The sequence below is a fragment of the Epinephelus moara genome, chromosome 21, assembly GCF_006386435.1.
Source record: "Epinephelus moara isolate mb chromosome 21, YSFRI_EMoa_1.0, whole genome shotgun sequence".
Lineage (NCBI taxonomy): Eukaryota > Metazoa > Chordata > Actinopteri > Perciformes > Serranidae > Epinephelus > Epinephelus moara.
The window spans coordinates 23,579,208-23,597,380 of NC_065526.1; the positions used below are offsets into that span (position 1 = coordinate 23,579,208).

Here is an 18,173-nt window from a genome sequence, read left to right on the forward strand (position 1 = left end):
CGCTGAAGAGCAACTTGATGATGAAGCAATATTTTCCGGGACACGGTACCCACTGTACAGCCAATATTTTCAAATAGAGAATCGGCTCCTGAGTTTTTTTTCTTGAACCAGGGATCTAAAGTCTACTTTTCCAGGTACTGGGAGTCTAGCTGGGGAAGGAAAAGCTTAAATTTCCCTGGGAGTCTGGGCAGAGCCTGCAGAACTCGTTAGTGATATAAATCACGGGGCCACTCCAAAGTGGGCTCAGACTTCGTGGCAGGGAAAAGGGAAAAGTTTCCAGTGTGAGCTCATCAGTTATTTAGTGAAATACTCAAGGAAAATGTCAGCCGACAAAAAAGGTTTGAACCAGCAAAATAACAAAAAAAAATGAAGATGAAAAAAGAAAAATTGAGGCCCTGACACAAAGCACTGTATTTCAATTAAGAGATTTGGCTCGAGAGGCTACGAGTGATGTTTTGGAGCCAGTGGCAATAAAATTTGAATTTCAGAAAATGATTTCAAACTCAACAATGTATTTTGATATGCCAGCAAGTTTCCACCAGTGAAACACAGACTAAAGATAGACACACTAGAGTTAATAGAAATTCATACATGTCTGTCTCTGGCAAAGTACTTTCGCCTGGGGAAATGTTTGTTTTCACATAATTTGGAGGGAATATTTTGTGCTTTTTGATTATTTCTGGCTATTTTCTGGCTGCTGTCTCTTAAATAACACTTATTTCCAAACCCTGATTCCTTCCCTCTGTGCCTAAAAGCATCATATTTTTACTTCTGTCATCCACTAAACCAAACCAACCTTCTTTTTTTAAAGTCAAACTTTTTTTTTTCATTTTTGCTGAGAAATCAGTAGATATGGTGTTTTTTCACTTGTGTGGAAGTATATTTATTATATTAAGAATATTTTTTATTCAGGACAGTTCCTCCTACATTAGTGTTCTTCAGGGAACAATCATTTTTGTTTTTGGATGTCAGTAATGGTGATTTCATTAGAGCAAAATCTGTGCTAAAAGTAAGTCATAGGTCATAATAGTTCATAATATTATACATAGTTGTGCCAGCAAATGACCGTACAGTCTGGTCATTTGCCATCACCACAACTGGATCCATGACGGACTGACAGCTAGACCCTCTTCTACATATATTGTGGGACAAACCACACTGCATTTGTTGAAACACATGACTAAAAGTCTGGTGGGACTCTTAAGTTGTGGCAAGCATGACTAGCTTCTATGCTCTGAGTGGGAGCTTTAGCCTAGCATGCTAGCATCCAGAATGGAACACCACCTTGACAGCGTGGTGGGTCCTCCAAATGTTTGTCATGAAGAGACAGATGCCTAAAATTGCTAACAAAAACTGGTAGAGTATGTGTGTGCATCTTGTATCATAGTTTGTAAGTTATACAGGGCTATGACGTCAGTTGTACGCAGCTGACTGCCTTTCTCCTTGAATCAACGGCCCCGTGAAAGGTTGCCATTGGGAACAGTTACCTACAGGCATAAAGCTTTGCATCTACACTTGCATCCAAAGACATGTTTATCTTCATTTGAATAAGTGGAAAAATAAGCACAGTTGTAGTATCATTACACTGTAGTTTTCATTTCCTTACACAAAAAGTGAAGAGAACCTCAAGTCACCCCAACTCAAATTGATCTACTTCATTTTCATCCTTCCAAGCCTCCTAATTTATTCTCTTACTTCATCCTCTGCTCTCTAACTTCTACTAACAACACCCAAGTTTGAAGGCCTACTTCCAAATTCCTGTTATCATCCTTACTAAACCTCAAACTCCAGCTCCCATATTTTCTCCCTCCCTGTTCCCCTCCTTCCTTTCCTCGCTGCAACTATCCCTCCCCCACACCTCTTAACTTTCTTTTCTCCTTCTTCCCTCCCTCTTGATAATTACTCCTCCCACCCAATCCCATACTGACCTCGTCCTCAGGTTGCTGAGCCTGGGGGGTGTCGTGGTGGTTGGGGGTTTCACAGTCAGGGCTGTAGTGTTCACAGTAGTCATGGGCTGCTCTGGGGTCTGCCACTATCAGCAGCTGCTGGATGTCACCCTGGAAGAGGAGAAGAAGAAGAAGCAAAGCAGCGTGTCAGCAGAAGCCATGTCAACAAAATTTCACAGGTGTTTCCCACTGTAAATTCCTATGTCAGAGTTTTCTTTAATCTTTAGTGTCTCTCACATAAAGCTACTATAGGTTAATGTTATGGCCATCAATTTTATTTATTTCAACATAGTTTCCAATACGGTTTGGCAAATGGCTCTAAATACTACAATACGGTGGAGCCTTAGCCACTGTTGCTATTGAGGAGGCGCCAGTCAGGGACACGAATAAGTGTTGTAGCCAACACAGAACACTTCCTCGATGCAACTGGGAACAAAGCAAGGCACTATCTTTGCTGTAATCATCCAAACGTATCCGGAATCCAAAAGTGAATGGATTTAGATTTCTGAGTGTAGTATAAGATTTTTATAAAAAGTACCCTTTCGCTTCCACTTGCTGTTAGCGGCACACAAACATAACAGGATTTGGAAATGCTCCATGGAAATTGGAGATGACCACTCTACTTATTTTTCTGTACACAGGGTCTGACTCTTTGATCAAAGAAACAGATTACAAAGTGGCAACAGTTTGTTTCTTTGTACTGAAAATTCAACCTCAATTTCATGCCCATCCAACTCTTGGAAATGCTCCAACTGCCAATCAGTTGACATCGTGTGTGCAGGAAATGAAAGTGACTGTTACTTCCTGAGCTTTGACGCCCAAAAAAACACTGGACACCACTCGCTTTGTGTCCTTCTTTCTTCTTTCATGATTACAAATGGAAAACAAATGTTACTATGCACCTATAACTCCTTGTTTGATTGCCTCAGCTTTGCAGCAATGTCGTGGTAATAAAATGTGACAATAAAACAATGAGGCAGATGTTGTGCAGTACCAGAGGCAGAAGTCTCTTGACTATTAATTACATATAACTTTATGGAGGCTTTAGGGGAGACTGTAACCTTTTAAAAAAGAACTATTGTATAGTCCCCCCACTCAGCCATTAGGGACAGCAAGTCCCCTTACACAGCAGACAAATAACCAAGGTCTGTACTTATCTGAGGCAGTCTGTTTTTCATGAGCTTTTGGAAAAGGAAATTAGATCCCTGCTCCCAACCCTTCCATCAGCCAAAGGCTCTTTTTCCATGATCGTCTCTATAGGAATTTCCAAACCAGGACCTGCTATGCCACTGATGTGTAGAATGTTATCTATACCCATCAACCATAAGGGCAACTCAGCTGACCCTTGTCAGAATCACCAAGAGTGAGTGACAAAGAGGACAAATAAACGGGGAAAATAACTGTGCTGTGTAAAGGTGAAAAAAGGCTGCAGCCAGGGTGGCCCCTACAAAGGAAGCTCATACATGCAGATTGCATTAAATTACAGGACGCAACATCTGTACAAGCTTAGACCTCTGGAACACATTAGATATTCAACGCCCCATGCTTCCATCATACGTGACCAGTAAATCCCAAAAGCGTATTGAACAACCCAAACTACAACCAGAAAATATCCACAAGTTGAAATTTTACATTATGGACAAGTGCTTCCTGTTGTCACCTGTTGTGCCATTAATGCTATAGTCAGTTACAGTTGGTTATCACTCTCTTGCAGATCCCCCTTCCCATGAGAAAACCATGAAATAGAATGAGAGCAGAAGAGACATTGAACAGTTTGCCATAGTCATTTGATGAATACAAAAGAAAATGGCGATTGCTGTTGGTTATGATAACAAGACATGCCAATGGGGACTTAAAGCATGTCACACTTACTAAATTGAGAACCCAGTTCTGGCCTATTCTTACACCTAGTTTCCTATTTAATCAGAAAAATACAACCACACACCAATCCAAATTCTTTCTTACACCGAACTAAGACTAACATTAGCTTAATTGCCAAAACAAAAACCTCACCAAAACCGCCAAAGTTAGCCTTGTTAGTCATCTAGTTAGTTAGTCCAATTCCCCAACGACCACAAGCTCTTTTTTGGTTGAAATAAACCCTTAATTCACCTAGTTAGACATGAAATTATGCTGATCTTCAAAACGTGAATCTCTGCGGTTTCTCTCAAACCTAACAGCTGCCAGCTGAGCAACGGCCCTTATCCGTTCTTTGAAGGCAGCTGCAGTAATGTTACATCATGTTTCAACAAGCATGCAATTAATGACAACAAAATAAACATAAAAAGTTACACTAATATTTTAAAAGTAACAGATTGCTTATTTGAAAATGTACTACACCACTGCTCCTTGCTGCAAAACCTCACCTCAGTGAGACGTCTATACGGAAGTTAGCCCTCTAAATCAGTTGTAATTGCAACAGTACACATAAATATGGCCGTCACTCTAACCATCCTGCTACCAGCCCCAACGAAGTGCGCCGGGCTATGAAGCCAAATTTTGTAGTAGCCAAATAGTGGTACTGCAGTATCTGGGAATCCGTCACGTGATGCCACTGAGCCTAAAAAGACTTTTTCCCATAGACTTACATTGGGAAAGAGACCTCTATAAATCTGAGGATATTTTTTTTGAATGTCACAACCTCAGAGAAATGATTTCAGTATCAAGATTTAATCCAGTCAGTCCGATAACATTTCAGAAGTCCAAAAGAGCTGCAAGACTTAATTATTTTATCTCCGTTAAAGTTTGTGGAGCGCTAGACCGGAAGTCAGCCACTCGACCAGCTGAAGTTGGCCGCACAGCAGCGCTCCGACACACTAGGCCTTAAGTCTCTAGTATGGGCCCAATGATGCAGAAGCCACATTGATCATGTGTGTAATTTCATACTGTGGAAATAGAGCTTTTTTGGCTTCATGCGCCACTAAACAACTTTCATAGGAATGAACAGGGTCCTGCCACCAATGCTGTATCCAGCTCTCTTAATACATCCATACTGACTACTTTGATTTGAATGGAAATGTCCGTTCTACTCTCATTATATTTCTATGGAGAAACACATTATCCGTGTAATTAGAGTTGGAGAATCTCCACAGTTTACAGACTCTTGGAGTAAAATGTAGCTCATGTCTCATCAGGGATGAAAAGATTAATGAAATGTGACAAAATTACACACTTGTTTCAAACAGTAACACCCATGATGTGAACATTTCAACCCTTGTCGGTATCAGGTTTGTAGCTGGAGGGCTATCCAGAATAATTGCAATAGAAGAATTGCAAATGTAAAATAATTCTAAAAACAAACAGAAAGTACCGCACATTGAATTCAAATGGTTTCTCTTCCTCGACTTCACATCTAAGCACCTTAATAAAAAGGGCAGTGGGCAACAGTGGCCAAAAACAAACACATGTGACCAAAAGGTCATCAGTTTGATCCCCTGACTGCAGGATAATTCTAGGGGGGGGAGAATGCAAGGAGCTCCTACCCCTCCCTTGAGCAAGGCATTTAACTGTGGCCAGCAGATTAAACTGTGGTTGTACTGGGCAGCTTCCAGGTGTGAATGTGTGTAACTGAGTGTGGAGCACTGGGCGTTTCTGCAAAAGAGAATTTGTGCTTATTAAACCCACGCTCAGTGGGGAAAAAAAAGGGAAAATACCATGCTCACAAGAGTTCACCCTGCACTTTCTGAACCTCCTACTACAACTAAATCTACAACGACAGGCAGAAGGTCTGAAATTAATGACAGTCATTCAGCCATTCAGCCACTGCATACTATGTCCTTGCTATAATTTAACACAAATGGATCCAAAGTCAAAGCCAGAACCAGAGAGGACAGTTTAAAACATAGACACATTGCGTTGGGCGCGATTTCTGTCTGCCTCCTCCTGTAAATGTCTTCCTGAGTGCTATGTTCATTCACTTTATTTTTTTGGTGTGTTTATATGTGTATTTGGTAAGAAAATAAAGGTACATAGCAAGAATGTATTTACTGCACAAGAGAAAACAAATATGTGCTGAAGATCTGCAGAAGACTCCACAAACGTCATAAGGGGACTGTCAAGAGACCACACACACTTGGCCCATTTATAAAGCCAGTCAGTGATTCAATCACTCCCATACTCCCCAGTCTGTTTCTCCCTCACCATTCCCCCTCTTTTCTTTTACCCTCTGTGTCTCCTTCGTCTGCATCTCTGTGCTTTTGTTGATGTTACTGTCTGGATTGTCTTGCACATCTCTTTGGCATCTGTTGAGGTTCCTCCTCAGAATTCCAGGAATGATCTACAGCAATGCCCTGGCTCTGCTCGGAGCTGGCACAGACACAATAGGATAAATCATCTGTCTAGGCTGCACTACAATCAATCTATTAATGGTTCTGCGTACAATGTGCATGTGTGTGTGTGTAAATACAACACGCCTTGACACATGTTAACCTTCATTGCACACTGTAACAACAACCATTCGACGGAAAAAAGTACATGAAAGGACAAAGGATGAGACTGACTGATCAAAGACAAGAGAAGAGACTTGAATGGTCATTGAATCCCTCCTTCCATCTACATTTCACCCATAGACAAAGCATTTTCAGGGTATGACTGTTTTTTGTTTTGGACATAGACACACCACTAGTTTTCCCCCAAGCATACACGTTTCACATTTGATTTTAAGCTAAGAAATGTAAAGCAGCACTGGAGACTATAGGTGGAGCACTGGAGGCTATAGGTGACCTTGGCTGTGAAGAGTATCCCTCTCGGAGCACAGCCCACACCCACTGGAACAGAAGTCATTTAAGGAAAATAACTGGCAGATGGATGATCATTTAATAGTAGGCGGTATTAAAAGCCCTCAGCAGACCATGAAATCTGTCCTTGGTATTGTATTCTTAATAGAACGTCAAATATGAGCTTCTGAATGCCACTCAGAAGGATAGAAGTGTGGGGGGGGGCTGTGATCAAGTGAGTAGTTGACATCCGACTGTGAGCGCACATTACCTCATCCACAAACATAAAGCACATGACTGACCTCAAAAAATCAAGGCAGAACTTTGATTAGATGCAGATAGCTCCCGCTGGCGCCAGATCAGAGATGACAGGAGGCACGGGGGTTTTCCCCCCATCTTGTATTTGTTGGACTAATTTAAAGGCATAAACAAAGATGTAGTTTGTGTTTGACTCAACAAAATTGAGACCATACTTGATTTAGAAACGTTATCAACATTAGAGTGTCAATTTCTGGAGGGATACCAAACTCAATGTTGGCTGTTTTTTTCAAGGCCTGGAGATGTTTTGCTCTGAATCAGCCATACAGGCAGACCTTCTGCTCAAAGTGCACATAAATCCCACCTTGTTTTCTAGGGTTAGCAAAAACTAAAACCATCCATGCTCCTACTTTAAAGCTGTAGTTGCTAACTTTTCTAAAAATAACCTTTGATCGTATTTGCTGAAACTGTCACTCTATGCATACAGTAGTGCATGAGACAGATTGCCTGTGAAAAAATCATGCTCCCATGCCTCCTCTTGGTGCTTCTAATGGCTTTTGCAAGAATTTACCGCACATGAACAAAAACAACCAATCAGAGCAGAGGACTCTTTATGCAGCTGTCAATAATGTCAATCACTGCTCCTGAACACACCAGCTGGAGCTTTCTCATTTCACAGCTAAACAGTACACTAAAATATGTTTTAGTAAAAGAAAGTATAAATAATACATTCAATTTGTTAGGTTATGAATGGAGGAAACTAGGCAACGCTGATCAAATGTTTCTTGCCTCAAATGTTTTCAGAAACATATTCAAGTGTACTGTTTAGCTGTAAAATGAGAATGTCCGTGTTCCAGTTGCCATGTTGGATACCGTTGAGCCAAAACCAAGCACCATACATCAGCTGGAGCAAACTTTCTCATTTCGCAGCTAAACAGTACACTAAAATATTTGTTTTAGTAAGAGAAAGTATAAATAATACATCTAATTTATTACGTTATGAATAGAATGGAGGAAAGTGTGCTAGCAGCTAGGCTAAGTTATGCAATGTAAACACGCTTGAGCTAACAATGGGTGACTAGCAAAAACCAACTGACATATCTATGGACCATTTTGTTTGTTCAATGATGTTGATGTTAATCCATGTTTTCTGGCTGTTGGGAGAAGTATGGGGTTTTACGCCAGACGGATGGTTTGGGTTTAAATTAAAAAATTTCTTCAAGAAAGGGCTCTCTGACAGAAAGCCCTGAAGGCCAACTTATTCCATGTGCTGTGTAATGTTTGTTAGTGGAGTCAGTATGAAGTAAGTTTTACTGCCCTTACGCTGTTACAGCCTACTGCCCTTATTTTTTATGGCCAAAACAAAAAAGAAAGGAGTGGCAGCTTCCTCTGTAACTGATTGTGTTAAATGGACAGATGATATTGCCTCATGTCATTCGCAGACCTATGAATCGCATCGTATTGGAATCGTATTGTGGCAGACTTTGTAATAGACAAATATTGTTTAGTTGTCCAAAGAATCGATATGATATCCTATTGTGATGAGACCAGTGATTTACACCCCTAGTGATCAATGCTGCCTAGTTTGACAGTTTGACCGCAGCTCATGAGCAGTGACTGACATGACTGAAAGCTGCATTAGAGACTCCTTGGCTCTGACTGGTTGTATTCCTTCAACCATGGTGGATTCTGGCAAATGCCATTAGAAGCACTACGAGGAGGAACATGATGTTTTTTCACAGACTTCCTGTCTAGGAATGTGCCGATCCAGCTTTTTCACTTCCGATCCGATACCGATATTACAGCCTTGAGTTTTGGCCGATACCGATCTGATCCAAGCGCGTATTATACATATTCACTTATTTTGTTGTCAGTCATGTTAGAAAAGGTTTGATCAAGCAATATTACTCTAACAAGAACAACTACTTAATCAGGTTAGTTAGAATGATCCACAACAGTTGGTATGAGAAACTGACCCGTTTATTGTTAACAGGGTTAAATAAACAAACTTTAAACCTGAACATTAACATTAAATAAAAAATATAGCTGGTTTGCTTTGGCTGCTTTGGCCCCTTAATAAATAGAAAATAAATCAACACAAGAAATCTTTAAAATGTCTAACATTGAAATTAAAATAGCAGCAAGACTCCACACACTTCTGCTTTGGCCCCCTAATAAATAAAAAATAGATTAACACCACAAGACATTGTTGACATTTAACAAACAATGCAGCCTTTCCTTTTCAGTTATTTTAGTAGTGTCAGTCTGAGCCTGTTTAAACAAGCAATAGTCCATCCATGGCTCCAATTTCACTAATTGTGCCCAAAACAGTGCCATCAGTGCTCTTTACTTAAACAGTAAGAGTGTAAACCAAATAAAAATATCACTCTCAAAAAAACAGAGCAGAAAACAAATAGTTAACTAAATTGACCGCTACTCTTCCTACCCTTCCCTCCATGTGTGTCTGCATGCTGGCCTGGTGGATTGATAGTAAGAGCTGGAGCGGATCACTAGAATGGACTGCTTGAATCGCGGAGTGCTGGGCTGGCCGGAAAACCTGGATCGGACTCCGTGAAAAACTGAATCGGACTTCTTGGATCGGCATTTTTCCATACAGTCCGATCCGATGCCGATGCACGTTTTTTGCTAGTATCGACGGCCGATGATCGGGACATCCCTATTCCTGTCCCATATAACACTGTGTGCAAAAGGTAATTTTATAAAACTATAAGACTTTTGAAGACGTCATCTCGGGCTCTGAGAAATTATACTTGGAATTTTTTTACTATTTTATAGACAAAATTGGCAAATCAATTGATGACAAAATAATCCCACTTTACAGCCCTACTGTACATTGTTAAATAATGACACGTAGTTTCCACTAATGCTTACAGAACAACATTTAAGTGCGTAATTAGGTGGTTGAAAGGTTTTTGTCTGTGTCCAGGTGCAGCAGGTCACTTTGCCTGCAGGGAACAGCTGGAGGATATTAATGCACCTGGAACACACATTTGGAAGTATGCCCAGAGCATCTGCAGTCTGACCCAGTAAAACACAAACGCATGCAGTGGCTGGAGATAAAAGTGTGCCGTGATCACAAATTCTACGTTTGTGTGATATTTTTACTTTACAGACTTTCTACTAGTTACTAGCAGCATCCTTTCATGACATCAGGATTTCATCTGGCCTCAAAGGTCAACTGAATGAGGTCTTAACATGAATAAATGAATTAAAGGACAGTTCTTAATACTGCAACACTGAGACACTACACACCTTGCAGCAAAAAAACTTTCACAGAAACTTATTTCTATCAAAGAAATAGTTCAGAGAAAACCTTTAGGGGTGTCACTGTAACCTGCCTGTCACACTGACCCATCATCAGCCAGATGCGGCCAGCTCAGAAGCCATGCAGACTACGACCGCTCAAATCAACAGTCTCTTGCAGATGTTTCTGCTTTTAAAATGCACATCATGCAAACTTGCAGTATCTCTTATAACCATAACTTACTTCTGCACTTTCTCTATCATTTCAAAAGCCTGCTTTTCCAAACTCTGAGCTGGGAGAACATCTTGAAAGAACAAATAGACAGATGGAATTTCAAAACTGTACAAGGACAACAATTAACCAAGAAGCAGAGAGGAGGAAAAAATGTATAATACTCTCCCTGATTTCTCCCAGTGTTTTATCAAATGCAGCCTTTGTGGTCAGCACAAGGATAAAGTTTCTTTTCAAGCACTGGAGGCATACGAATGTCTTGCACCCTTCGAATATTAAAACATTTCGTCTGCCAGTAGCTCACAAAACTGTTGAACTGTTTGAACCATCTGCTTGCTTGTCTGCCTGCCTGCCTGCCTGCCCTTTCTTCACTTCTCTCTCTCTATGTCTCTTTTTCCTCGCTCTGCTCTTTTCCATCAGCAAAAGTTTTTAAGAAGCACCTTGGGTCCATTACTTCCTGGCTGGGCTAGGACCAGTTAGTGAGGGTTACAGCACAGGGGACAAGGAGGTCAGATACAGGTACACTTTGACAAAGACACGTTAAAGTCTTCTATTTGTTCATATTATTACAAGTTGAAAATATCAGTGACTGATGGCCTTTTCAGTAACAGCAACACTCGAACAAATGTGAATTAATTACTATATTCCTATGACACAACCCAAACCAAAACATTTTGTGACGAGCGCTGGAGGGTGAAAAGTGACTGAAGCAGATGAGAAACAGTCAGAGCGTTTCTCTTCCTGCCAACTCAACAATAAACAATGATTCACTTTAAAGCTTAGAGCCCATCAGAGCCTTGTTAGATTCCCCTGCCAAAGACTGTCCTGCTTGAGGGACAGCGTTTTGGAACGATCTACTGTGCAGTAATGACAGACACATAAACAAACTATCTTCGCCTTCCCACAGACACACGTTTTTATGCATGCATGCACGTATGAAACAACACACACACGTAAACACACAGTCTGGCACACGGCACAAACAAAGAATCCCACCCTAAAGTCTGAAAAATGGATTTGCATAAAAATGAGAGATGATTCAAATATCGTGTGGCTTTTATTTAAAAGAAGAAAAAGCAGGAGAAAGGGGGAAAAAAAGGCATTTGGACGCCCAGTCAGTGAGCATATCTTTTAAACAGCTGTGCAATCTGAGCCAAGACTAAGCACACACTGATCATATTTTCCCCAAGCCTTCGCTCTCCCCTGTGCTTCCAGCTTTGACACCTGCTTATGCAATCTACTGCAGTAAGGTAGCCATGTGCTCGCAGCTCAAAGCTGTTTTAGTGAGAAAGCTCACAGCCAGCCTCAGTAATTAAACTGTGGAATGGCTCCAAAGTTGGGAAGCTCAGGCTTGCTATGCTCAACAGCCACAATTTCTGAGATACTTTCTCATAACTGTGAATCCAAAATTCTTCAGATAACCCAATGGAGGCATAGCCAGAGTAAAGGTTTGCCTTTTGTTGGATTAATTTACAAAGGCAAGAAAATAACTAACGCCAAGGTTAGGGTATGTTAATTTTCAAAGTTAAGAGATTTGCATTTGCCTATAGCTACAGTGCGAGCCATAAGAACATGACCATCACAAATGACCACAGAAAATTCCATGGAAATCTGGCAATTCAATTTTTAAGATACATTATCAAAGTTTTGGTTTATAATGGTGGCAGACGGAGGTCAAATATCAATATAATCATTGGGTGTTTTTAGTAGTTCTAAGAACTAACCTTTTTAATGTGTCAAGAACGATCGTAGTTCTTAAAACGCCATTTTGAAGAACTTTTTTAGCTTCCATTTCAAACTACTGTTCAGGAACCTTGAATGACAAAAGGCTTACCGGTCAAACACATGAGCCAATGCAGCACCAGCATGCGCCATTTTAAAAAACCTTAGCCTTGTAAACAACAGACAATGCAAAACACAGAAAACAGCTCTGACAAATGAACCGATGATGAAGTTTTGACTTTACTGATCATATATGTGACAGGGAAAATACAATGCAATTTAGACTAGTCAAAGCGAAAGTGACATTGCTATATCAGCAGCCAGTCGGCTTATGTCACTTTGTGATGTTATTGGTGAGGTGAATGCAAACAGAAAAAAAGCCCTTGAAGGTACGTAGTTCTCGGGGGAGCTCCTCAATGGACAGTTCCTCTGAGGCAGTGGTTCCCAACTGGCCCAGCCACAGGGTACATACTTGCATTTGAGCTAGTTTGCGGTCTCTGTCTAGTAGCTGTCTGTTAGTCACTCACTCTACAGCAGGAAATGGCACTTAAAAATAAAAGCTCTGTGCTGGAAATTCACAGTAATTCAAAATAAAGTGAGTCACTTGCAGTCCATTTAGTAAGGACCTGTGACCAACTTTTGGCCCATGACCCACCAGTTGGGAACCACTGCTCTAAGGGACTCCCCAACTGTTTGGTCCAAAAACGCCTATTGGGATCAGGGTTGGACATGAACTGGCTGGTGGATTCCAAAATCCACCAACCACTCAACAGATACCATTGTTTCTTTTGGCTGGCGAGTGAAGCAAATCTAGCAGCCGCTTCCATAGTTTACCAACATTTGGCAGGTGGCTGGTGCTAATTTCCAACCCTGATTGGGATCTATCCTCTGGGGACTAAAAATATGCATGCTAAATTTAATCAAAATGAAGCATTTTGGGGTGTAACAGAATTGTATAAAAAGTTAAATACCACTCATATTTCAATGCGTTAAATGTGGAGGTTGCGCCAGGAGAAACAAATACCCTGTCTCTGTCAACTGTTCAAAAATACGGCTATAAAACCTCTGAAGCTCACAAACATGTTGTATCTCATTGTACATTATACAGCAAAGCTTAATTAACTACACCTATGCGTTGAAGCTGGATCAAAGTTCTAAGAACCCAATGAATTAACATTTTTTAGTTTATCTACAGTAGATACTGCAGCAAGAATTGTTCCAAAGGTCCCATAGCCTCCAATGTATACTAATTATAGTATACCTATAACAGCTGTAGAATAAATGCCTAAGTATTCCATAAGCAACAATTCTGAACACATGGCTTGCTTTAGAAACTTGTTTTTATCTGTAGAAATCTATAGTATATCGCCAAGACCCTTATGGCCTGTAAGGATGTTTGCCAATAGCAGAGCAGTGTGTGTCCACAAGTAGCCAGTTTGCAATCAACAAATCCAGGGTTATCAAACTTGAAGTGGAAATAATTACAGTTTGAGATATGGATGAATTTCTAGCTGGGCCACCACAACATTTTTTTCGTGTGATACGCTGATTAAAACCACCTTGGAAACTGCAAAAAAAGCTCAACCCTTGGGACAAAAGGAATCGTTCTCTCTTCTCTAGGTTTTTAAAAAGTGAACAAAACAAATTACTCTGTAATTCAATACCATTTAGTGTTAAATTCGTTCAAACAAAGAGCACTCACAAAAGCCAAATAGCTGGTCTTAAACCAGCATTAAAAATAGAAAGGGCTTGGTGAAAGTGCTAGGCTCCACTCCACTCCACTCAACTCTCAATTACCTTAATTACAATCCCAACTCTAATCACTGTGGCTTTCACTCATGTTATAAAACTAATTTACTCTGAGTGTGCTCATTGTACTTTAATACAATAGTAAATGTTAAATGTCAAAACATACTGCTGGAAACTGCACTGACTCTTCTTATCATGGCCTCAACTTGTCTATACGTTAAACCTCTATATCTAGCAATGTGATCTGCTTGCCAAAAACCTATCACTGAAGAAGGGTGGGATCCCGTTTCCAAGTGGCTCCTCTGTGGAAAGTCATCTCTGACCTGGAGGCAAACATTTTGCAGGCTGTTCTACTTAGCAAGCATTCCACATGCAGACATCAAAGAGAGGCTATTGTCTTTGGAGCTAGCATTCAGCTCACATTTTCCACTCAGCTCACAGCTACCTGTGCTAAACCTAGTAGCTAGGACCTCCATTTCATAATCAACACCTCACAATGAGCTGTGAATTTTAATTCTGAGCTCTGATAGACACAAATATTGAGGAAATAATGTAAAATAATCTCGCAAATAATAAGAAAAGTCATGGCTCTTAAATAACACACTGTCCAATATAACCAACTGAGGCCTATTAGACCTCAGGCTTCTTTTTTAATAAGTCAGCTATTCAAACAAATCCGAACCAGTGCTGAGAAACAAAAAAACCCTTTGAACAACACACTGTGCAAGTAGCCTTTCCACAGACATTGCCCACGACTCTTGCCAAGTACACAAAACCAATATTGTTGTTCTGGCCAATAAAATTCACCATTTACTGTATGCACAAGTTAATGAAAGACAAATAAAATGTCTGGCCTCAAAGCGTTTGGACTTAAAGTATTAGACACTAAAATTGTCCCTTTTCACAATGGTAAATGAGATTCATTGAGAGCAAGATTCACAATATGCTTTCGATTACATCCGCACTTAACCAGAATGGAGAAATCGCTGGCATCTAAGTAAGCTTTCCAAACTCCCTCAAAACATAATCACTTCAATCTAGTGGCAAATGTCTGCATTATATTTTGGAAAGACACTTGTGTGGAGATGATGGAGACATCTTGAAGCAGATTCTTACAATAGATTTAAATGTCAGAGGTGAATTGTGTTGTATCTTTCCAAGACGGCAAGAACTATTGGATGATAATAACAAGGATAATATAGCCTTTGACAGCCTTAATCATACTTAAGTTCTCTGCACTGATACAACCAAGGTGAGTGTTCAAGGAATAGTTGAAGATTTCTGGGAAGCACATTCATTCGCTTTCTTGCCAACATTTGGATGAAAAGATTATCAGCAATCTCATGCGTTGATTCAAGCTTAGCATGAAGACAGGACTGGCATGACTCTCTTCAAAGTTCAGAAATATTCCTGCCAACACAGCAGCATCTAATATGATTAATCAGTGCACAAACAGAAAAGTGAAAATGACAAGTTGTGGTTTCATGGGAAATGTCTTGGTGGTCATGGCCGGGTGCAGTGAGGCCATCTTAGGCGTTTCCTCCTGCTTCCACTCTTAATGCTAACCCAAGCTAATTGCCTCCTGGCTCTTAATAAATACTTCAAAGCACAAATCTGAGCATGGCATCCATCTTCTCATCCACTGTAACGCTTGACAAAAAAGCAAATAAGTGCTTCTGAGTGCTTCCTTTAAACCTATTCACTCCATAGTCACAATGCAGCAAGCGTAATCCAGATGAAGAGTGATTCAAAATGGCCGCCTTACCTCAAAGACTTCCTCATCCAGGATTCTGGTGCCAAAGACAGTAATGCCTTCTGTGTTGATAACGGCCTGGTCGCTTCTGGCGAGGGGTCGGGTCACCTTCTTCTTACAGTCCACGATGATGGTGACACTCTTCTTCTCCACGCTGATGGCGACACGATGCCATCTATGCAGCAGGTGAGAAAAATGAGGGGTCAGAAATACATACCAAAACACTCTGGCACTTCCTATCCTTTCAAAAAATTGCCACAGTTTATCTTTAAAGAAATAGTGTGACATTTTGGGAACACTTTCTTGACAAGATTTAGATGAGAAGACAAATAGGTTACTACTGTGATATCTGTACGTCAAATATAAAGCAGCTAGCAGCTAATTAGCCTAGCTTAGCTTAACGTTAAGACTGTAAGCAGTTGAGAACCGTTAGCTTGGCTCTGTCTGATAGCAACAATATCTGCCTGCTAATGGTGCTAAAGCTCACCAATGAAAACAATATATCTCATATAAAAACGACAATTTATTTTTATTTTTTAAACAGAGCCAGGTAAACTGTTTGCTTCTGGGTCCAGACTTCATGCTAAGCTAACTGTCGGCTGGCTATTGCTTTATATGTATCATACAAGCATGAGTGGCATCAACTTTTCAACTTACTCTTGGCACGAAAGCTAGTGAGTGTGTTTTCCAACTTGTCTGCCAATTCCCTTGAATGTCTACAGTTTCCATACCTTTGAGTTTGCAGTGAAATATACATTTAAATTTGGTGAAACAGTATACCAGAAAGAATCAGAAAAAGCCTGAGCAAACCCAATAAATTTAAAGATCACACTAATATCTAATAAATGACTGCTTTTGCATGGGTTTGTCCTTCAATACAGAGGCAGATATGTCAGTATAAATTTGGAGAGGGTCAAAATGTGTTAACTGGACATTACTACAAACTCCTTAGATTAGCAAAATTGGAAATGACTGCTGTATATTTACACTGTAATGTTTATATTCCTCATATAATCTATAACAGACAAACAGCCATGCATGGAATCATTTCTGTAAGCATTCGTACAAATGATTGATGGCAACTTTTAACAGTGATTTGTGTCAATGTCACTGGGCAGCTATGCAGATTATGAAGACCCTGCCCATTACTACATGTCAGTATACAACTGCTGTAAATAATCTGGGAAAGAAAAGGCTGTCATCAAATTGCTGCCAGCAATTTATTTGCCATACTGTCTGACTTGTTCCATATGGTTTTAATGACTGAACAAACACAAGATGGTAATAAATCCTTAGAGCAGTGTGTCAGTTTAGCAGGCTCGAATAGTTAACTATATTCTGAAAGCTTGAGAAAATACGTTAAGCAGATTGGTTTTGTTTAGCATAAAACACAACCTATAAATTTTGATAAAGTGCTCAAGATGGGCCTCAAAATATGCTGCTTTGCTCTTGAGCCAATCACACAAGCTTCACAGCAAACTTGAGCTTTTACATTGAGCACTGGAAATGGGACACAGACCAGCAAAAATCCAGGGGATATAAAAACCCACCACCCACATCTGACCCAACATGTTCAGGCCCTCTTGAGAAGCAGTCAGTCACTTACTTGCCGTCAGCAAGGTTGATGGAGCGGAACAGGGGGTACTCCTCCGGGGCAGGCTTGCCATGCTGGTCCTCATACAGGAAGACGGGGGCACGGCCCACCTCCACGCCGAGCTGCTGGATGCCTTGCTGGTTGTACACGGACAGCAGGAAGGACTGGAGGCCAGCCTTGGGCTTGATGGTAAACAGGATGGAGAAATCTTCCGGGAAGACTCCTCCTGAAAGTTGAACAAGCAGCAGCCATGTAGATTGGTATGTTAGTAAGGACCACCAGATATGTGGCTATAAAATCTGGGTAACTGCACATTTTTTGTAAGAGGCTTTTAAACAGCATTGCTCTGCTTTAGATTCATACAATTACCCACAGGGGGAACTTCCCAGTGTAACCACAGCACTTTTAATTAAATTTAATTGAATGGCTGTTGTGGGGTAGCTGGGGTAGGAACATTTACTTCATTTCTGAGGATGCTGCAGAAAGGTTTACCTTCCTTCTTTAAGTTGGACGAATAGTTCGTCATTTACGGTAAGGCGCATATTGTTGTAGAGATCAGATAAGAAGATTGATACCACTCTCTCACAGTGTGTAGTGAAAGTAAAGCCAGAAAACAAGACTACATTTCACCTTATGACCTTTCATTTATTCAAGTATCTTCTACTGATGTCTTTACAAGGGCCAAGGGCGTAGGTTTTGTTTCAACATTGGGGGGACACATATAAATAAGGGGGTCTGGGGTCCTTCGCAAGAAAATTTTGAGCATCAGACACTTAACGTCCTGCATTCTGGTAAATTGTTATGCACCAGTCTGTGCTTTTTCTGCATCAATTTATGGTATAATAAGTAAGTTTAAGCAGAAGTCCTCTGCTACTTACATGTTTTTCCTGTAGGGGACAAATATGTATGTTATTTATATTGAGGCAGAAGGGTCCCCTGA

General features: G+C 40.5%; 1 protein-coding gene across 2 annotated transcripts in view; it reads right to left on the reverse strand.

The window, feature by feature from the left end:
* LOC126382824 (collagen alpha-1(XI) chain-like) overlaps positions 1-18,173 on the reverse strand; it is a 101,867-nt gene that overhangs the window by 73,959 nt on the left and 9,735 nt on the right. For both annotated transcript variants that reach the window (XM_050032911.1, XM_050032910.1), the window contains exons 3-5: positions 17,246-17,459; positions 15,652-15,814; positions 1,929-2,057 (exon numbers count right to left, since the gene is read on the reverse strand). In XM_050032911.1, the coding sequence (XP_049888868.1) occupies positions 1,929-2,057; positions 15,652-15,814; positions 17,246-17,459 (506 nt within the window). The remainder of the gene's footprint in view (positions 1-1,928; positions 2,058-15,651; positions 15,815-17,245; positions 17,460-18,173) is intronic.